This window comes from Mytilus edulis, chromosome 4, assembly GCF_963676685.1.
Source record: "Mytilus edulis chromosome 4, xbMytEdul2.2, whole genome shotgun sequence".
NCBI classification, from domain to species: Eukaryota; Metazoa; Mollusca; class Bivalvia; order Mytilida; family Mytilidae; genus Mytilus; species Mytilus edulis.
In genome coordinates this window covers 10,109,198-10,133,363 of record NC_092347.1, presented here as the reverse complement: position 1 = coordinate 10,133,363, position 24,166 = coordinate 10,109,198, and the positions used below count along the sequence as shown (strand labels likewise).

General features: G+C 32.6%; 1 protein-coding gene across 1 annotated transcript; it reads left to right on the top strand.

The window, feature by feature from the left end:
* Window positions 1-18,707: 18,707 nt before the first annotated feature.
* On the top strand, window positions 18,708-22,249 carry LOC139518902 (uncharacterized). The gene is made up of 3 exons (XM_071310577.1): window positions 18,708-18,849; window positions 19,534-19,597; window positions 20,974-22,249. Exons 2-3 carry the CDS (start codon window positions 19,574-19,576, stop codon window positions 22,213-22,215), a joined length of 1,266 nt encoding a protein of 421 aa, XP_071166678.1. The 5' UTR covers window positions 18,708-18,849; window positions 19,534-19,573; the 3' UTR covers window positions 22,216-22,249.
* Window positions 22,250-24,166: the final 1,917 nt, after the last annotated feature.

The following is a 24,166-nucleotide window of genomic DNA, read 5'->3' as shown; positions in this document are numbered from 1 at the left end:
AATCACATTATGAAGAAAATGATAATAATAAGTCCCCACTATTGTTTTATAACTGTATTCTCCCCCTTGTGGATGCATCTTTCGACGTTTCAGTCTCGTTGAAATCTCGTCCTGAAATTATTTCCTTTACTTGTGATACCAGTGGAATATATCACTGATTAAAAAAATCTATAATCAAACTTAAATAAGGCCGTTAGTTTTCTCGTTTGAATTGTTTTACATTATCTTTTCGGGGACTTTTATAGCTGACTATGCGGTATGGGCTTTGCTCATTGTTAAAGGCCGTAAGTTGGCATATAGCTGTTCATTTTGGTCTCTTATGGAGGGTAGTCTCATTGGCAATCATACCACATCTTCTTTTTTTATATTAACTCCGTGAAAAAAATGTATATTTATAAACCATAGGTAGTGTTTGAAAATTTTGAAATCTTATGACTTATCAAATCAGTCTTTTTAGCCAAAATGACGAGAAAATGGATGAGGGGTATAAGAAATGATATAACCATAAGCATGTACGCCAAATATCAAGGTTTTTTTTTCAAATTTCTTAGATATGCATTTTCCATATATATTTATAACAAGGAACTTGAAATAATATGCCTTTTCTTCTCACAGAAGGGAAAAATCACAAAGGACTAGGTCCGGTAAGGGCCGCTTTTGGCCTCAAATTTCAGGTTCATCTAACGAAACATTTTGGACACCTTTTTTTTAAAAACACTTGATTATCTATTGCAATTGATCCAATTAGTATTTGTGAAAATTTTAACTGATGTAGTCTTTAAAAACGCTCCGATTCAAGCTGAAATATGAAAAATTTATTAAATATGCAAAAAAACGTCACTTTTCGGATGTTTTTTGTCAAAAATGAAAGTGACCGCATCCGTGTTTATCCTCAACCTTTATATATGTTATCTATTATCATCAAATACAACTAACATTTCAATATTATGAATGAACACGAATGCGGCCACTTTCATGTAAGACGGAAACCGTCTAAAATTTAACTAAAATGCTTAAATTGTGAAGATTTTAGTAATTTAGCATGACTTAATGATGCTAGTACCCGATATATGTGCATTATATTGTCAAAAACCGCCCATATTTATGTAGCAGAACTATTCTACTTTCCAGTAAATAGCTAAAAGATAACATTATCACAATTTTGTAAAACTGCTATATTTTGGGACCAAAAATGGGTTTACTGAACCTTCTCCTTTACCACACTTACAGCATAGGGAACGTGACACGTAAAAGCAATTAAATTTAATAAAACTTTCTTATATCAACACCTTCGACTATTTTCTTTTAGTTAAATTTATTCAGATAGGTCTATTTTATCTTTAATGAAAAATGAAAATATGTTTACTTGTGATTTTTTTTACAATAGCGATGAGTAAAAATTGATGTGAAATGAGAATATCATCAACATCGCCTATTTTAAAAAGGCCGTAGCATCTTTATAGATTACCTCACTCTTGTCTCGCCGAAAGTGCCTATCTGTGTGTTTGTTTTCTGGGTTTTAGTATGAACCGAAAAGACAATGATCGATATTCTTAAAGGATTCAACAATAAACCTACTAACCCCTTGGTCAAAAACATAATATTTGTATTGTTTGAATATTCTGAGTCTAAACGATATTAATTAAAGACAGGGAACTATCTATTATGCATATTGGATTATAAAACAATGAGTATTATCCTAAGTTACTACCATTCGAACAATTTAATACCGTTTTAGAACGATTTTAGTTGTGAGACCAAGATGGTTTTATTTTGTCTATGCAGAGCAATTAGTTACACAAATTTACTCTACTCAATCGCTGTCTGTCCTGGTTTATTTCCAGTGTTGCGAGCTTGAAGGATGACGGTGTCTGTCCTGGTCTATTTCCAGTGTTGCGAGGTTGAAGGATGACGGTGTCTGTCCTGGTTTATTTCCAGTGTTGCCAGCTTGAAGGATGACGGTGTCTGTCCTGGTTTATTTCCAGTGTTGCGAGCTTGAAGGTAGACTGACACTTTAGTCTTTAACGATTTGTCGCTTTTAGAGCTTATATAAATTGTTTAGTACACATATTATCAATGTCCCGTTTACAAAAAACATATAAAAGCTGACAAAACGTCAACAGCATCTGCTGAAATCATAATTTGGGTGAAAAGGATTACGTCCTGGTAAGTAATTTTGTACGAGTTCTTTTCATTTCATAAGATTTGCTCTTGAAAAATTATTATTTTTTGTCATACGAATGTCACCGACACAAATATTCCAATGACATTTCCTCTATCTACAATGTATTTGTTTCATAGTTACCTTCACCTGAAACCCCTTTCAGCCTTTCTGATAACCCAATGTCGTTACAACAACTTCCATTCATTTGTTGTGTCAAATGCAGATATTTGTGTATTGTTGTGTCGATTTTATCAAACTATAATTATACAACCTAAAGGTAAATGAAGAATTTTGCACATTTGGAACAAAACAGACATTTTATATTTTGCCTTACCATTTTATTAAATTACACGCAAAGGGGAGAATATTAAAAAGTCAGGATCTAATTATACAAATAGAATATTCATCAACTTTTGCGGTCATATACCTCGATTGTTTTCTTCTTCTGAGATCTGTTTCCTAGTTAGCTGATTACAGTTTGTTGTTTTAGTCGCGATATATCCTATTTGTTGTACAGATGAACGAACAATTCAGACGACAAGAGTCTATATGTTAGTCTGATTGGAGTAAAAACAATATCAACGCTTCCTTTTAACACTATCTTTTTGTTCGGTGTATTTAACTTAACAGCCGGCAATAATGATGTTAAAAAAGCAACATAATTAATTTAATCTGTAGCACTTTCACCTTAATCTGTTAGAAAAACAATATCTTTATTTGTAAAATAAATAAAATTGAGAAAGAACATACAGCAGACAACAGCCGAAGGCCACCAATGGGTCTTCAATGTTGCGAGAACTCCCGCACCCGTAGGTGTCCTTCAGCTGGCCCGTAAAATATGTATACTAGTACAGTGATAATGGACGTCATACTAAACTCCGAATTATACACAAGAAACTAAAATTAAAAATCATACAAGACGAACAAAGGCCAAAGGCTCCTGACTTGGGACAGGCGCAAAATTGCGGCGGGGTTAAACATATTTATGAGATCTCAACCCTCCCCTATACCTCTAGGCAATGCAGAACAGTAAACGCATAACAATACGCACGTTAAAATTCAGTTCAAGAGAAGTCCGAGTCCGAGGTCAAAAGATGTAACAAAAGAAAATAAATAAAATGACAATTATACATAAATAACAACAGATTAATAGCAGTTAACTGAAATGCCAGCTCCAGACCTCATGCAAAGCTCTGATTCCTTTCACGGATTTGGCTATACTTTTTGGACCTTTTGTATTATAGCTCTTTATCTTTTATATAAGCTTTGGAATTCAAATATTTTGGCCACGAGCATCACTGAAGAGACATGTATTGTCGAAATGCGCATCTGGTGCAAGAAAATTGGTACCATTAATTTTATTACTACCACTGGGTCGATGCCTCTACTGGTGGACTATTAGTCCCCGAGGGTATCACCAGCCCAGTAGCCAGTACTTCGGTACTGGCATGAACATACGGATTTTTTGTGTTATTAAAATTTGCTGTTACAAAATATTAGAAATTATTTTAAATTAAGGAATGCATCTCCCTCATGCAAAGCTCTGATTCCTTTCACGGATTTGGCTATACTTTTTCGACCTTTTGAATTATAGCTCTTCATTTTTTATATAAGCTTTGGAATTCAAATATTTTGGCCACGAGCATCACTGAAGAGACATGCATTGTCGAAATGCGCATCTGGTGCAAGAAAATTGGTACCGTTAATTTTATTAAAGCATAGCAACGATCACAAGACACAAATTATGCTGTAATTTTTCAAATATTTTTAATCATGATGTTCACATTATATTTGTTTTAAATTATCGATAATTAAATACTAAAAACTAAAATCATCTTTCTGATGAGATCTTGTTAACATTTCGACATGCCTTACCCTAATAAAGGCGACAGTAGTATACTGCTGTTCATCAGTCATATTTCAAGTATAGCGAATCTAACATAAAATTATAGATAATGATTGTGGTCTGACACGTTTTAAAATTTTGATTTAAAAAAAACATTTAAAAATTTATAAAAAACCCGCATTTTTATTTTTATGCAGAATTTCATCATTGCTTAAACGTAAATCAGGTTATAACATGCAAATGGTCATGTTATCTATTGTTATCTAATTTGCCTTTTCTCAGTTGAACTATTAACTTATCTGTTAACGTCTGTGTTGAGAAGTCAAAGCATTTCCACTACATTACTAAATTGCCTAAGGACACAAATTATTATATTACTTCCTTGTTTGAATTCCATACAAAGACGCTAAAAACCAAAAAACTAAAATAAATCAATGATCAACAAATCGTTAGGAATATCAGGCCAATACTAGTCAGTAGAATACCAGATTTACAATGTAGGTGTTCAGAAGTGTGTTATTCGTATTTAGGAAAAATTGTCCTTAAGTGAATTCTTATATGATTTCAGTATTTTATAGTAGCAAACTGTTAAATCAAATGAAACTTTGTTTTGTGCTTTTTGCAGTAAAACTGCTACATCAGAGTTATGTGGAATAAAATCTGTAACCGACCCGATAAGTGTTTTTGTTACCATTACCAAAGGTTGGTCCATATGATTTAAAAGTGTCTCAACGTTAACTCACTAGATACATGTTTTCGCAATCTTCTGTCATAAGATACCAGAAAGTATGTGGCTCTGTAACTTCACCTATTGTGTTCCTTTCCCAATTGAAACGCAACCTGTTTCTATCCTTACTGTTGCCTCAATATATGTACATTTGATATCTCAAAATGAACCCGTTATTTTTCCCTTTCCAATTAAACTAATCCATTCAACCAATCCAGTATCGCTGCGGAATAGGTTATATATGTAGCATAATTCTCTGTTAAGAAACAATCAAAATAAATAGATATGAAACATAAGAAGTGAGAAATTGAATAAATTGGTCCTTTTCAGAATAATATCTGTAAATGTTTTAGTTATGAAGCTACTAAGCCTATTATTGCAGTTATAAAGCTTTTATCATTTGATGGTAACACTCTTCTTGCCGACTTGTTTTTTTTATTATTATGGAGCTGACTTCATACAGGAGTTTCTTAGAAAGAAAGATAAGAAGTTAGCAATATTCTTTAACTTTACTTTCCGCTATAAAGATGATGTTCTCTCACTAAATAATTCAAAATTTGGTGACTATGTTGAACGCATCTATCCCATCGAACAAGAGATACAGGATACAACAGATACAGTTAAGTCTCCCACATATTTCGACTAACATCTAGAAATTGACAATGAGGGTCGATTGAAAACAAACTTTACAACATAAGAGATGATTTCAGTTTCCCATTTGTGAACTTTCCATTTCTATGGAACAACATTCCAACAGAGCCTGCATACGGAGTAAATATCTCCGTATCGATACGATATTCACGGGCATGTTTTTCCTATCATGATTTCATTGAATGAAAGTTGCTGCGCACAATGAAACTATTAAAACAAAAGTTCCAAATGGTAAAGTTGAAATCACCCCCTCGTAAATGTTAAGGACGCCATCAAGAGTTGCTTGACCGTTATTGAAAAAGCGTTTCACAGATGAGATCGGATATGTTCCTTATGTCGTAATAACAATCCACTCCCCTTTTCAACATGAATGTAACCTACCGAATTATACTATTTACAGGGTTTGTAATACCATTAGCAATACGACTGGTGCCACATGTGGTGCAGGATCTGCTTACCCTTCCGGAACACCTGAATTTGTTGGGGTTCGTGTTGTTTTGTCTTTAGGTTTCTGTTTTGTGTCTTCTGTACTATTGAATGTCTGTTTGTCTTTTTATTTTTTAGCCATGGCGTTGTCAGTTTATCTTCGATCTTTGACTGTCCCCGTGGTATCTTTTGACCCTTTACTCTAATAATTATGTTTTCTGGTTGACCATGACTTTCAACCCAGACAGCTTACGATTTTAATACTAGATTATTGTATAATCAAATAAGCATTCTTTGTGTAAGGGCATTGTTCGCTTTATCAAATTGTTCCATCGGTCGTTCATTGCATTATTGTGTGCCTGTCAATAAACAAAAAGTTACTGCTTTTATCAAAACAACCCATTGTCCTTTTTGTATGCCAATATGATTGCCTTGATAACTTCGTGTAACTAGAATATACTCTATTCATGTATACAGTCAATAATTAAATTATGTCCTCAGTAATTATAAAAGAACATCTTTCCCAAATTACATGTTTTCTTGCTGCTGATTTTCATATTAGATGGGTCGTGACTGCTTCAGAAAATTAGATCTGCAATACCATGATATATATGCTTGACACAAACAAATGACAAATGAAGCATTGTGTGACACAAATATTATTTCCTTTCTACCTTTATGAATAAATTGTTGTTTTACTCTTCTATAACCACTCACAATAGTAACTATATATCAAGAAATAAAATTGGTTCCATCGAAATAAAGGCGAAAGATACTAAAAGGAACATTGAAATTAATAAGTCAAAACAAAATGTCAACGCCATGTTTAGAGACTACTTTTCAAGATGTAAGCAAGTATCGTTGGTAGTACATGCATGAGAAGAAAATAATTTACCTAAACTACATAAGTGTCCTTACAAACAACGGTATATTGCTGGGTCTTCCAAGTGCTCCACGAAACCTCTTTCTAAATTATTAACATCTATTTTATCAGCAATCAAAGACGGGCTTCAAAGTTATTGTGAAACTGCCTATTCTAGAGGTGGCGTAAATCAGATGTGGATACTTAAAAATTCCAAAGATCTTTTAGAGTACATACAATCTAACTCTCTTTCATCTTGTAACAGTATTAAAACATTTGACTTTTCTACTCTTTACACAAGTATTCCACATTCCAAACTAAAAGACAAATTGAAAGAGTTGGTATTACTTTGCTTCATAAAAAAGAATGGCCAACGTAGATACAAGTATCTTGTCTTAGGGAGGGATAAATCATACTTTGTAAAGAATCACTCTGATTCAAACAAAAAATTCTCTGAAACCGATATTATCAAGATGCTTGATTTCTTGATGGACAACATATTTGTAACGTTCGGAGGACGTGTTTTTCAACAGACTGTCGGCATCCCAATGGGAACAAACTGTTCCCCTCTACTTGCCGACTTGTTTCTTTATTATCATGAGGCTGACTTCATGCAGGAACTTATAAGGAAGAATAAAGGCAACAGTAGTATACCGCTGTTCAAAACTCATAAATCCATGGACAAAAAACAAAATCGGGATAACAAACTAAAACCGAGGGAAACGCATCAAATACAAGAGGAGAACAACGACACAACACTAAAATGTAACACACATAGACAAAATCCCACGAGAATAACAAATATAACATATATATATAACATCAAAACCAAATACATGAATTTGGGATAGACAAGTACCGTGACACGTCTTATCGCAATGTGAATTTACACTCAAAAATAAGAGAAAACAAACGACACAACGTTATAATGTAATACAAGATAAGAAGTTAGCAATATCCTTTAACTCTACTTTCCGCTATATAGATGACGTTCTTTCACTAAACAATTCAAAATTTGGTGACTATGTGGAACGCATCTATCCCATCGAATTGGAGATAAAGGATACTACAGATACAGTTAAGTCGGCTTCATATCTTGACTTACATCTAGAAATTGACAATGAGGGTCGGTTGAAAACAAAACTTTACGACAAAAGGGATGATTTCAGTTTTCCAATTTTGAACTTACCATTTCTAAGTAGCAACATTCCAGCAGCACCTGCATACGGGGTATATATCTCCCAATTGATACGATATTCCCGTGCTTGCATTTCCTATCATGATTTTCTTAATAGAGGGTTACTGCTCACAAGGAAGCTATTAAACCAAGAGTTCCAAATGGTGAAGTTGAAATCATCCCTTCGTAAATTTTACGGACGCCATCACGAGTTGGTTGACCGTTATAGAATAAGCGTTTCACAAATGATATCAGATATGTTCCTTACGTCGTAACTACAATCCTCTTCCCTTTCATGAATGTGACCTACCGAATTAGACTATTTACCGGATTTGTAATCACATAAGCAACACGACGGGTGCCAAATGTGGAGCAGGATCTGCTTACCCTTCCGGAGCACCTGAGATCACCCCTAGTTTTTTGGTGGGGTTCGTGTTGTTTATTCTTTAGTTTTCTATGTTGTGTCATGTGTACTATTGTTTTTCTGTTTTTCTGTTTGTCTTTTTCATTTTTAGCCACGGCGTTGTCAGTTTGTTTTAGATTTATGAGTTTGACTGTCCCTTTGGTATCTTTCGTCCCTCTTTTACACCAAAACATATTCTAAACAGAGAGTCTATAGTTTTATAGAGAAAATAAAATATTTCAACGATATATCTTAGATCTTTTATTAATTCTTTCGAGTGTCAAATGAACATTTGAAATGAAAATATCAGGAAAAGAACAAATAAAACAAAAACCATGGGAGGAAATACTGTTAAAAACGCATACCCGTCGGTGCTGTAAGCATCTCCTTGAATACATGTCATTAGTGACTTTAGACAATGATATATACATCGTATCGTTCATCCAATTATTGACGATGACCGTAAAATTTAAGTTGTGTCTAATTCTTTCTCCATTCGCTGATGAAAAAGTGTGTATGTTAGTGACCAGCAATGTCAGTTAATTGAACATGCAAGCGCGTAAAATATTATGTTAATCCTTGGTGTGAAGGTCATGCAATGGAAAAGGTTTATAATTTTCAGTACATCATTTGAGTATATTTTGTACATAGTTTGGCAAATTGAAATCTCAAGTATTCTGTTCAAATAATAGATACTAGTAATAAATTCAACTGGTTTTTACAAATTCTGCAAACCGGAAAGTGATTTGAATTTCATTTTGGTATACCATTGCTTTTGTATTAGTCGTTATTGGGCGTTAATCTATATTTTTGCCACTACATATATGTGTCAAGCCCTTTCAAGCCGATTTGTTAAGTTTGTATTTTGGTATATTGTGTTGTGAAATAATCGTAAACAAGTTTAATCAGGTCATTTTTCATGTGTTGTGTCTTGTGATTTAACGTGCATAATAGACTTAAGCAACGTTATTTTTTTTTAAATAATGAATACGTTTAATCAGTACATGTGGGTTTATGAAATAAAAAGAATATTCTACTCCAGAAAAAAATTGTTTAAGGGGGTGTATTTTTCTAAATATTTCAAAGTCTAAACGCTCATCGAATTTGTTCACTTTTTTGGGGGTCATTTTAGAGGTTTTATTCGAGTGTCACTGATCTAGTCCTTTGTAGACCGGCATTAAATGTAAAAATGTTCATCGAAAAGACCGAAGTTTTTTTCCACTATTATTTGATTTATAACACACAAAAAAGAATATCCAAATTACAAACAATTATCCTTAAAAATACTTAAGAATGGACTCCATGTTTTCGAGCTTATTTTAACAAATTCTTACTAAACTACTGATAACATTACATCATTGTTTTTTTAAATTTTGTTGTCTTAATCGTAGCTGGATCCCCTTTAAAACAATTGTAGATCTCATTCCTTAAATGAATGTAAAAAGTAAATTCACAAAAATACTGAACTTAGAGGAAGATCAATAGGGAATGTCCATAATCACATGGCAAAATCAAATAACAAAACGCATCAAAAACGAATGGACAAGACATGTCATATTCCTGACTTGGTACAGGCATTTTCAAATGTAGAAAATGGTGGATTAAACCTGGTTCTATAGCGCTAACCCTCTCACTTTAATGACAGTCTCATCAATTTCTGATATTTTTACATTGATGCGTTAAATAAGCAGACACAATAAATAAAATAGTCAAAATATGGGTACATCAGTCATCATCGTTTAACAATTTTAAAAGGAACAATTTAACAGAACACAAAAACATCTACTATCTACGAACACATTTATTGATTTGAGTGTCTGACGTCAGAAAATTTTAAACGTCACATAAATTTGTCGTTCAATGTGCGTACAAACAATTTTAAAATTTTCATGGGAATGTTAGCATACAGGGTTAAAAAATCAAAAGTATGTAAGAATAAATTAAGAAATAGACCGAGATTTAAACTAGTCTAAAAGTTATATATAGAATTTATAAGAATCCAAAAATAGTTAATTCCACTACGCGATTGAATGATTTTGACGTATGTTGTAATTCATAATAGAAATATATCATAATGACATATATTAGAACAATATCATATTGACGGGATCTTTTAAAATACAGAGTCACGTTATAAGAACAAAAGAAATACAAAAAGTCGCAAATACAAAACAAACCACAAAAAAATGAAAGCCAATACAAACAAAATTGACGAAATGTATAAGTACCGAGCCACGTGAAACGGATATCACATGAAACCGTTCAACAGTAAAAGTAATATTAATAATAGAACAAAGACAAATGAAAGAACTATAAAAAACGTTGTTAAGATGATAAACAACATCAGTACGCAGAATCTATACATCAAGACCATCGTGTATTATTTGAGAAGTTGATACGATATACAATTATTGAAACGTACTACTTGCAAACATTTTTTTTTACATCATACTGTAAACGTTTTGTCGTGGATACTTAAGTTTGCGTTTCTTCCTTTTTACTCCACTTCGAAGCGATTTAATTTCCCGATTTTCAAAAATCCTTTGGGTATATCGACGTTTTAATATATATTGTATGTATTTATATATTCGCGACAATTTATATTGGCGCTATTTTTTCCCTGTTGAAAATTAGTTGGTTTATAGTAATATTTTGGGTAAATAAATAAGAATCTTTCATTGCCTGTATTAAACATTTTTGAAAAATATCTATAAAGAAGTGCTGTCATACTAATTTTTAAAACAGTAATTTTTTTTGAGAGTTGAAGCTGTCAAAAACCAGTATGATAAATCGTTAGTGTAGTTTAGACAAACCAGTTTTATCCTAACATGATAAATGAGAACTTTCTATGGTTTACTGTAGTAAGTCTAAGTTGTAAAATCGTTATCAGTGAGCATAAATAGTATTTAAATGTGTTTTTTTTATTCCTATTAAAACATTCTTAAAGGATAATTGAAAGTGTTCAAGTAACTTAATACAGCAAAGGAGGTATTTAGATAAAATCATTCTAACCATTCTGCTATACCGAGACGTGTTTTGCAGTTGTAAATTGTGTTTATCTGACATTCATTATACAAAAATGCCAATGTTATAATACTTAAAATTGATGTGTTTTATTTTTAAACGTAATACATTTTTTCTTCAAAACGACATATTATTCTACGTGTGTGAAAAAAATAGAAAGAAGCTTTAAAAACAAATATATATTTTGTTATCGCTATTATACTTTTGAAAAGTATGATTATTTTTATTTATTTAAAATCTTCTTTTTGTTCTTTTCTCGAAGGTGACATTATGTCTGAGTGTGGATTTGCATTTCAATTGAAGCTTATCATGCCAATGTAACCGGTCTCGTTCATGCAATTTCAAAGTTTTTGTATGTTACCTGATATTGCATCTTCTTACTCAATTTACAAAATTTTAAAATCAATTATCTACTGGTACTGTCGCCTCAATGTTTCACTTAATGCCGATGATTCGATTGCCTTGTTTGGTGTTATCCTCTTTTCTGAAAAACTTACCGTATAGTCGGCTGTAAAAGGCCAAGACATGCAAATTAGGAAACAGTTGAATTCAGAAAACTAACAGCCTAAATTATAACAAAATAAAATATACGAAAAACAAACTTGACGGACATAAACCAACGACAACCTCTGAACTACATATATTTGACAAGCAACTAAAACATACTGCGGAGCATGCTTGCGAGCGCTCATTTCTCCTCGCTGAATAGAATAGTGGTGTAACAGCTCAACAAAAGAAAAAAAACTGTTTAAAATGAGTTGCAAAACAGCTTATCTCTTCGGAGCGATACAATTGAGATAAAATAAAAACAGACGGGAAGTAACAGGGTCTTTAATCGTCCATAATTTTATACGCTTTTTTGAAAACAGTGAAAATTTTGCCCAACACACATTGATAACTTGTTAGTCAGAAAAATCATTTGCATTATTTTTATGTGAAATGTGATTTGTTGGTGTTTTTCGGCAAATGATTTAAAAATTCGAAAATTAGAAATTGAAAGTGTCAAGAAATTTACTCAATTACGAAAGTAATTGAAATGAGGATTATGTGATTTCAACAAAAACACCTCTTGCATTCAGTTTTGATATAAAAGTGTCAATTAAATCTAATTTTAAATTAAAAGTAACAATTTTGATGCACGCGGAACATAATTTCGACAACTTATGTAAATTTGAGAATGGAAACAAAGAATGAGTCAAAGAGAGAACAAACCGACCAAAGAGAGAACAAACCGACCAAAGAGAGAGCAAACCGACCAAAGAGAGAACAAACCGACCAAAGAGCAGAACAATATTGTCTTTTATGTTGTTTTCGAAGTTTTTTATATATATTAAATATTTGAAAATCCAAAATAAATATATAAATATATACATTGATAAGTTGATTAAATCGAAACAACTCAAAACTATTACCAGACCCTAATAAGACTTCAGAGCTATGTATGATATGGGTAATACATTCCTTATATTCTACGACGAAAGAAGCATGTGCAACTGAGGAATATGACAGTTGTTTCCAGATTCTACCTTTTTGTGTTTATCTTAGCGTTTATAGATATAGGAAAATGTGGTATGAGTGCCAATGAGACAACTCTCCATTCAAGTCACAATTTTAAAAAGGAAACCATTATAGGTCAAGGAACGGCCTTCAACACGGAGCCTAGGCTCACAACGAACAGCAAGATATAAAGGACCCCAAAAATTACTAGTGTAAAACCATTCAAACGGGAAAACCAACGATTTTATCAATAAAAAAAAAATCGAGAAACGACACACACTTATGAACCTTTAGCATTTTTAGTAATACATGTTTTGAAACTACATACCGTGCTGAGGTTTTGAAAAGTGTATTTGGAACATAATTATGTTCTGCAAGACACTGTTTACATTCAAACTGTGAATTTATTATCTATTGCGTGCTTTTATTATCATATTTTTATTTGAAAAATTAACAAAATGGAAATTAATTTATTACGTTTTTGGAAAAGCACCTTGCAGATATATGTATCAGGTATCAGAATGGGATTTTGTATTATTGCGATACTCAAAAAGTCGCATTATTAAATTAGATTTGACAGTAATTAACAAGTTATTTTAAAATTTCATATTCATTAAATCTCATTTCGTTGAATATCACACCTAAAGTATTACATGTAGGATGAACATCAGTAATTAAGTGTCTAACTAAGATAAAGAAACTTCAAGGGTGTTTATTGTATTTCTAAAATGTTCGACAATATTTAAACCGTAATAATTCAAAATTCAAAATTCCGCACAACAACTATATTGTCTATAACTTAAGTGTGGGTGTCTTTTTCTGAATATGGTTTCTGGGAATGGTGAAAAAACTTGATGTATGATTCAAAATATATAAAATTAATCATCTAAAGCTTGAAATTTAAAGATTGAATTAACAAAACATTAAGTGTACTTAAATTTTTTTAGAAAAACATCATTTTTTTAAACGAAGAGTAGATAGTGATACTGAAGTTGATATGGACAATTTGTGCGTGTTTTTTTTCAACTTTTCAAGAACAGTGACACCCTTATTTTATTTTATATTTTCTAAAGTTTAAATATATGAAAATCAATTCTTTTATTGAATTTTAACCAATTCCAACATGTAATTTTTCTATACGTTCAAAATAACTGTGATTTTGGTAACAAATAAAACAAGACCCATGCCCCCTGTTTTCGATATTGAAGTTTTAAAGCCCATCGACAAAAAAGTCATACATAGAAGTTTAAGAAATATCTATAGTTAAAATTTAGACACCCTAGATACCATATATTAAGAGCAATTCTCTGTAACCACCAAAGAAGTTCTATTAGGGTCTGGCACACATGGTCTCAGATTTTTATGAAACTTATATGTAATAGTCAGTACCTTACTTTAAGGCAATTACAGGCAATAAATTGTTCCGGAATTTTCCGGTTGCCATGGAAACCACATAAGTTGATTTTAGCAAAAAAAGGTCATATTTTAACTCTAAAAAAAGTGAAAAAACGACATTTTTAAAAATGATAAGTATTCTGTTGATGAATCTGGTTTCAACCACAAGAAAGGGCACCGAAAGATAATCGCATATCATTAAATAAAACAAGTCCTCTATGCTATTTGTTATTTAAAATAAACTATTAAAAAAAACGTGTTGTAATATCACGCGCATCATTTCCCGGTTCGCAAATCAAATATTAATATGGAATGTGACATTGAATTTGCTAAAGAACTTCAATTAAAGAATGCTGATGATCAACATTTCTAAAAAAGATTTAATCATTATATTTAGATTCATTGCACTGAGGGTTAAACAAAATTCGTATTTTTAATGTTAATATTGAATAGAGCTTTATCATTTACTGACTGTTACGTACTTCTATATCAAATCATACTAACATTCTTCTTCAAATCCATCTATCAAGTTACATACGTACAAAGTGGAATCAAATAATCTTTGATGACCAATACTCTTTCCGACGAAGATTATCATTTGATAAGTACTTAATTATAAAAGTAAGTAAATACATTAAACGATACAAAGTCGTTTGATATAAAAGGTTAAAGCCGTTTACCTTTTGTAAATAAGACTCCATAAAACAAAGACCTTCAATTAAAAAGAATAACAACAACAAAAAATGAGAAACAAGAAACATGAACAAATAATCGTCTAGACATAATATTCATGGACAAGTTTATGTCTAAAAACCTTTTTTTTTTTAAATATTAGAGTTGAAAAAAGAATATCAACTTTTTGCACGATAATAGAATTGAAAAATGTAAAAAATCTATTGAACTTCTCGTCATGGTTTCATCGAAAAAGAGGGACGAAAAATACCAGAGGGACAGTCAAACTCACAGATTGAAAACAAACTGATGACGCCATGGCTAAAAATAAAACGACAAACAGACAAATAATAGAACAGAAGACACAAAATAGAAAACTAAAGACTAAACAACACAAACCCAACCAAAAACTGGGGCTGATCTCAGGGGATCCGGAAGGGTAAGCAGATCCTGCTCCACACATGGCACCCGTCCTGTTGATTATGTTATTACAAATCCGGTAAATAGTCTAATTCGGTTAGTCACATTCGTGAAAAGGGAAGGGGATTGTAGTTACGACATAAGGAACATATCCGATATCATCTGTGCAACGGTTATTCAATAACGGTTAACCAACTCGTGATGGCGTTCGTAAAATTTACGAAGGGGTGATTTCAACTTCACAATTTGGAACTCTTTATTCAATAGTTTCCTTGTAAGCAGCAATCCTCTATCAAGGAAATCATGATAGGAAATACAAGCCTGGGAATATCGTATCAATTGGGAGATATATACCGTATGCAGGCGCTGCTGGAATGTTGCTACATAGAAATGGCCAGTTCACAATTGGGAAGCTAAAATCCTCTCCTTTGTCGTAGCGTTTTGTTTTCAACCGAACTAAACAATATATATTTGACGCATGAAGGTATCTTGTTATGATAAACAGAAGTGAAAGACAACTCAAATCTGATTGCCGAAAATGTAAAAAGACCCAAAACACGCAACATAAAAACTACATTGTGAACTGTTTCTGCCTCATAACTTGGACAAGTCGTGGTACTCAACACAAGTAAAATCAGACCAATGATATCATTAGATAATTAAATCATCTTAGGTCTGGGGATTACAATTTTGTACTCCAGAAACGCGTTTTGTTCACAAAAGACTCATTCATCGGTGACTCTCGAAATTAAAAAGTTTAAAAAGCCAAATAAAGAACGGTCTATTCAAGAATCCGTTGAAACAGTCATGTAATTGACTTACACAAGTTGTCATTATAAATGAAACCAAATAATACGATGACTACGACATCTGGAGTATTTCAATAAGAATGAACAGTAGTTATATCTTCCATGTATATTTTCAGACTGCATTTATTTTATTTTCCTATAGTTTAAAATATCTGCCATATCTTTTATTATCTGTGAAATTTATATATATCCAAGATACCTTCAACTTTTTCTTTTGATTTATGATATATATTCAGAATTTTCTCAAAGATCTAAGAACGTTATTCCCTTTTGAAATTCTTCATGTAGTCCTTATGTTCTAAAAGTTTTATTACTTCATTATACCTTGTAATAAAAAAAAAGTATAATTATTTTCCGTGTGATTAAATTAATTCTTGGTTAAAAGGTAAGAATATGGATTAAACAATAAAGTTGTTTGAGAGAAAATATATAAATCATGTAAAACCTATTCATTTTGTAAGTATGATACAGTAAAACAATGGCCTTCAATGAAATAATATAACAAATTCAGTAAACAAATATTTGTTATTTATATAGCTCAAACATATAATTACGGATAGTTTGATCTCTAAAAGATATCGAAAAAATATACTTTTGATTAACAATATTATTTGATATGAAAAGCATAAGCCAGTAGTTACCAAAGATAGAAGTAAAACTGATAACTATAAAACGTACAAAAAAACCCCACCACCAATAAGCAAAGGCAAAAGTATTTTACTTTTTTTCAAATCTGTAAAATCCATTTGGAACATACAGATCGGGGAATAAACGAAAACCTTGTGATATAACAATGTTTCTAATATAAGCAAGATCAGGTGTTGACAATGTAAGTGTCTCTTGCTATGCATTGACCACATCCCACTAGATAAACAGGGTACAGTCGGTTGATTAACTGATCAGACTATATTCTAGTATCTGACAATAAAAAACACCGTTAACGGATTCAGCATAGTGTCAACAGAAAGTAATAACCACAATATCGAGCTCAAAGGTAAATTCAAGCAAAGGTACGTCCATAAAAACTGACAAAATTAGATTTAACACCATACCAAACAAGAACGAATCTATACTTCAAATCCATATTGTAATATTTGTTAATTTGATACAGATTATTTATCAACAGGGTCTCAATGTCCTCGATGAACTATTTTAGAAAAAAGGAAAAGACGTATTTTGATATATAATCCTGACAGAGGTTATGTCATTCCCTGAAAATGGGAACTTGATAATATAGATGATGCATCCACGTGTCATTAATTTAAGTTGCAAGTCGATCAATTGAGTTAAAATTAACGGAAGAACTAAATATGAAGATATCCTTCTAGATTTTGTAGTATAATTAAATCAAATTTTATGTATCTAACGTAATCACTCATTGGAATAGGGGTTATTGGGTGACAGGTAATAATTGATAAATCTGATAAAAATATAAAAAACTTGGCATGTCTTCTTATAGTTTATAAGATTTTGTATAAATTTCACTTGATAAGTTTACAAAACAAAGTCAACAAGCTTTGGATGCAGAATAAGTACCAATTTTAATGCCAACATTTATTTTAAATAGTAATCATCCAAACTCAACGAATAAGTTGGAGATAAAAAAGATCAGCATTTTGCGCTGTGTATTCTTTTTTGATTTAGGTGCATCACAATTTAAAGCATTTAATCTTTTAGTAGAAAAGTAACATTTTTGATAAACATTTTCTATCTGAAAAAGAATACTTTTTTTAATCAATAAATTATAAGAAAATAGTCTTTTTGGAAGTGTTTATGCAATTAACACGTGACACGCATATATCGAACTCACTGTTAGTAGTAATGCTTTTAGCAGAGCAATATTTATACAAGAAACAAAAGTTTGACAGCTTAATGAATCACGCTGTTATATCTTGCAATGAATCTTAACTTAAACATACAAAAAAAATTAAGTTTGTTAATGAATATTGATTTAAAATGACTAACATTGTACACTTGCATTACAAAAATACAAAGCCATGATTCTAAAGGCAACCAGTCAAAGATGGGTATGAAATCATTTTGCCTCAACAATAAAAACAGAAAACATCTTCCAACGTCTACACAGAAAACATCTTCCAACTTCTACACATAAAACATCTTCCAACTTCTACACGGAAAACATCTTCCAACTTCTACACGGAAAACATCTTCCAACTTCTACACAGAAAACGTATACTCACAATCAAATGATTTGGATAAAGTCGGATTCTCAGGAAGTTAAACAATCTAAAGTGGCACCCATACTTATGGAAGCGCATATGGTACACCCCTTGTAAAGTTATTTTGTTGCTAATAAGTCGGAATTATTAGTCAAGTTGTGTGTTATAAGCTGGAATCTTATCATCAAGTTGAAGTCAAGTTGTCGGAATGATGTAGAAAAATTGTTTTACAATGTCGACTTGCTGATATAAATATAATGGCATAGTAATAAGAAGTCGACACGTTGAATTCAACTTATTAATTGATTAAGTCGACAACTTGTTTATTTGATATTAAATCATCATGTTGAAGTCAACTTGTCGGAATGATGTAGATAAAGTTTTTATTACAATGTCGACTTGCTAATATAAATGTAAATGACATAAAATAAGAAGTCGACTTGTTGATTAATTAAGTCAACTTGCTTATTTGATGTTAACTTTATTCGTTCTCACGGTCAGATTCCCACGGTCCGTATTTTACTTCCTGTGCTGACACATTAAAGATGGAGATCGACAGCAACAACATCAGCGGGAGCAGTGGAAACGAGTCATAAGTAAGTTTATATTTGTTTTCTTTGGAGACTTAGCGTTATATTTTAATATGAAGCAATACTGAACACAAAATGAAAAAGATCATAGGGAGAAAAAACGTTATTGTTTGAATGAAAGGGCATTGAAAAGTTACAGTTTAACGTGACCTGTGATAAGATCTAGAGTAAGACGTCTGCTATTATTAAAGATATATTCTACTTAAAGGGTTTCACCCCTCTCCCCACCGTCCCATCACAAGTACACTACCCGTTCTGTACGACTGTCAATGAAAAATGGAAAAAAAAAACTGAATGGTCCCTCCCTTTCGCCTTTCAGAGTCCTTTGTAGATCAATCTCCATGACTCATTTAATTCATAACAGCTAAGCAAAAAAAAAATTAGTAATCTAAACAAATAATTTGATTCACAACTAGCAGGGTGGATCTTGTCATTTATAAGGGTTGGGTATGGGGATCCTAGCCCACGATAAAGGGGAGTTCCAACTATATGTCCCCATTCAATTGCATTGATCTTCCAAATAAATGTAAAAAAGGGTTCCAACCCCGGACCCCCTGGATTCGCCACTAATGCCAGGTAGAAAAGCATGATGCGAAACGAAATATGTGTTCACTTTATTTTGATATTGACCGATTAGAAGATTTTGCTATTCATTAAACATTTCAATTGAAGAAATATCGTCTATTTCAGCTGCTTGGTCACCTGCCCGTCTAATAAATGGTCAAAGACTATGGAATCAAGCAATATTTTAAAGGTAATGTTGAAAGTAAAACAAAGAAATATGTTGCTGACATCGAACATCAAATCAACACACTTTGGCTTAAAAACAAACAAAATTTGTCAAAACTTTCTTGTATAGTTTTTATAATGTTTTTCTTCATTTAGACTAATCAGCTCCATCTTCGTGGAAAGTATGAAAAAGGTTTAATACTGTATTGTGATTTATTTTTTGTAAAAACTGCACCTTAAACGGCCAAAAATTACAAAAAATAAAGGATTACCAAAATAGGAAAAATGAGCACACAATTACACGGCTCTAGCGAAAAATATAGTGAACCATGATATAAAGTTTTCTTCATATTTTGTCTAGCATGCGCAGTAAAAGCGAGACATGTAGGTACGGTTTTACAGGCGACGGTGAATATATGGCGTTAACATTGCAACCAAGTTTGCTGTTCATGTCTTTATCTCGTGAAGCATAACGAGTAAGGTTCTTATATTTAGGATGCAGATTTCCTACATATTGTTCTTGCCAGTCAGTCATGTGCCATTTATCTTTGACCTATTTTAAATGCTTGAATGACCATGAAGAACTCTAATAGTCAATTTTGCAACCGAGTTTACTGCTTAAGTTTATATCTCAAGAAATAGAAGTCTAAGGTTGATAATAATTGGCATTAACGTCTCCAACTACAAGGGGATGATAGTCTGAAGTGTAATTTTAGCTTTGACTTAGGTTGATGATATTAGACAAGGAGGTTCCCCACTACCAGGGGATGTCATTTTGATACCTGTAATTTGATCTTGGCCTTGTTTTTATGGTTGATTGACTTTGACAATATGCGACCAAATTTTATAAATTAGTCAATGATTGATAAAGAACTAGATATCATGTTTAAGGAGGCATGATGTTACAACAAATTTAGCAAAAATTGAAACATATTTTTTTCATAACAAATTTTATTCATTAGGTACACTATTCGTTGTTTCTTTAAGATATGGTACAAAAATCAACCAAACAAAATAAATTCGTTTAGGCATCAGATGACTTTTAAAATGTTTATTCGATTGCAATATGCTGGAAGAAGATATGTCCTCTTGTTTGAAAATGAAAACATGTTCAAATGTAAAAATATCATATGCTTATACCTGATACCTATAACGGGTAAATTTAAAAATGAAATATGTTATAAATATCGCCATAAAGATTTATTTTGGATTGTCAAAACTTACTGTGTATTTTTCCATTTCGTATTCCATTAAATGTGAAGGCGCAGCGCATTTCCTAGTACATTTAGTTTTATAGTAAGCTGATGACGTCACAGTGAACACCCTATTTAGATATCAAGCCAATCGGATTTTTCATTTTATCATTACATCATACGTGTAATTTCTATCTTTATGTTTCAGTTACTCTGTTGTCTCCTTTGTGTTGCTGATCATGACGTTACAGGAATACCTTACCCAGGCGATGATGCTTCTGTGCCTGAACTAGTCCAATACTATCATCAATTATGCTACACGTCCCTTCAAATATGTGGATTTCTCTTGTTTGTTCACGGAACATTCATGAGTTGTTCCATGTTAAAAAGACTTAAGAGAAGATTAAATATCAGACGGCGTAACAACCAGTCGCCATTACCTACAGTTGTAAGGACAATCCTGGCTTTACACCGTAATGGCCTGTCTAATGTTGGATACAGGTATATGTGGAGGACTCTGAACATAGGCTTTGGACTTTGCGTCACACAATCAAGAGCAAGGCTTTGCTTAAGAACAATAGACCAACAGGGTGTACTTAACAGATCGCATCGAGTTCTTCGAAGGAGAGTGTACTACAATAGAGGACCAAACTATCTGATTCATGTCGATGGTTACGATAAATTAAAACCCTACGGCATAGCTATACATGGGGCAATCGATGGATACTCTCGTAAACTTTTATGGTTGATAGCAAGTCCCTCCAACAATAACCCCAGATATGTCGGTTACTGGTATCTTAATTGGATCAAACAAAGAAAGATGCTTCCAAGGGTTGTTCGATCGGATGCAGGAACAGAAAACGTCATAATGAGGGATTTACAAAGATCGTTGCGACATAATCAAAACGATGAAATGTCGGGACAAAATTCTTTTCTCGTCGGCAGATCTGTTGCAAATCAAAGAATAGAAAGGCTTTGGGGTACACTAAAAACGAGTTTCACCCAGTTTTGGAGAAACCGTTTCCAGGATTTCAAAGACACTGGACTTCTTAATGTATCGTGTCCAGTACATAAAGAATGTGTTCGATTTTGTTTCCTCTCCGTTATCCAACATCAATTGGACATGTTTGCTGAGAACTGGAACTCACATAGAATAAGAAGACAACGTGCTGAAGTTGTAACACCAAGTGGTATTCCAAATATGTTATACTATCAGCCAGAGATCTTTGGTGGAAGAGACTGTTCATTTCCTTTACCATGTAACTTACAAACAATTGACAATCTCATAGAGGAATATACAGAGAACTTTCCAGAGCATGGCTGTAGCAATGAATTTATTAACATTGTCGAGTTGCTTACTGGAAACAGACGAGATCAGTTTCCCATCATCACATCATACGATGACGCAGAGCTATTGTTTCGGACATTGATTGCTGCCTTACCGAATTGAACATTTGCTATACATTTTTTATACAATAATGATTTTGCATAAACATTTTTTCAGAAATTAATTATATATATAATATAAATAGGTTTGATATTTGGTTTTACCATACAAGAATTAAATCAAACAAAATTACTAGGAGTTACTATATACTGTTTCTTGGTCTAGATTTTTTGTTGTTGATTATGGTAAATATAAAAGAAAATACTCTCTACGCCTAGTGCAGCATGATACGATCACATTTATCAAGGGAACAAACAGTAGGGCAAGTGTTGACCCAAAGCTTATGCCTGATTTGTAACGCCTGGTCTCGGCACAAAAAAGTTTGCCAATGGGATATGATATTCCTATGTTGATCGCATTCGTTTGAATGGTTTTGTTTCTACTTTCTTGTACTCAAGGATCTAGTTTAATGACAAACTTTTTGCGCCAATACTTTAGGATATGAAACAAAAGACTATTAAGAGGCTGTATCGCTCACATCAACCGTGGCTACATAAGCCAGCCCAATTTAGACCCCGATATAATAGGTATGTTCCCCGTTATTGCCCATCAAGAATGGATATAGCACTGCTTGAAAAGTGTTCATACAAAAACAAATGTTATCAAGTTTGGTCTCAGTAGTTTTGTTTAAGATCTTTGATCCCCCTGGCCCTCAGCTCAGGGTCCAATGTTTAACTATGTTGTTAGTAATTCCTGCAATCTTGGGTTATAGTCTTGAACCTACCAGACATAGTTTGCCTGTGCATTTTAAAAGATCATTGTGACCAAGTTTCATTGTAATTTGCACTGTACTTTAAGAAAATATCTTTCAATAAATTTCGCCATATGGTATAATCTCAGCTACGTTCGTCACTGGCAATCAAGTTGGATTGTACCCTGTCCTGCCGAACACAATTTTGCTAGAAGGCCATCCAATGATAAGTTTTGCTTCAATTTGCTTAGTAGTTTCTAAGTAGAAGATCTGTCTATGCATTTCCAAATAAGATGCACTTACACTACGTTTTCCGCGGGCGGCCATCTACGATTGGAGACATACCTGACAGATATATTTATTGTAAGGATTTACTAGTAGTTTGTTTGCAATTAGTTCTATAAATTCTGTGTAAAAATGTGCTCCGTAGAGCGTAGCAAGTAACGACCGTATAAAGGGTACATTCGGGTAAGTGTTGACACAAAGTAAATGTAGACATATTAAATTGCTAGACTCCATCCAATTCAATCGCCCCGAAAGGGCCAATCACATCTCTAGACCCGATTTGGGCCTCTTGTTTGTTGGAAACGATAAACAAAAAACTTAAAAAATTAAGTAAAACACAATGTATGAAATCTACAAAATAAAAATATAAATCTATAAAGTATACACATGTCCAACAACATTTTTCGTTTCATCAAGTTGAAGCATTTTCAGTCTAGATCCTTTTTGGTACTCTTCTTTTTCAAAACCGCCAACAAATTACATAATCCATTAAAATACCTTCATATGATTTCTGTTCCAAACATCTTCATCAAAATCGGACAAAAAAAAAATTGATTTCCAATTTGTTCTTGGTTCACCCCTTTTGGCCTTGTGTTTCTCAAAAACGGTAAATTCAACATCAAATATTTAAAACTATCTCCTACAGGGTGCAATGTGAAATCGTTGTTCCCCTCGGAGGCCTTGGATCAAACCAAAACCGGCCGGAAACAATTTGCAAAGGGAACTAGGTTTTGTTCCAATTGGTTGTTTTGAGCAACTGTTTAACTATGTTCCCGCTATGCCAGATCGTTTAAAAAGAATCAATACAAGAACCAATGTAAACAAGTTTGGTTCCAATTGACCTATAATTGTTAATGTTTGTGTCATTTTGGTCTTTTGTGGACAGTTGTCTCATTGGCAATCATACCACATCTTCTTTTTTATAAGTAAGTTCAGAGAAGATATTTGAATGCATTTCATACAAGTGTGGCAGTTAGT

Coding starts and splice junctions, on each gene's coding strand:
- LOC139518902 (XM_071310577.1), top strand. CDS start 19,574: ATGGAATCAAGCAATATTTTAAAG. Junction 19,598..20,973: donor AATCAAGCAATATTTTAAAG/GTAATGTTGAAA, acceptor TTTATGTTTCAG/TTACTCTGTTGTCTCCTTTG.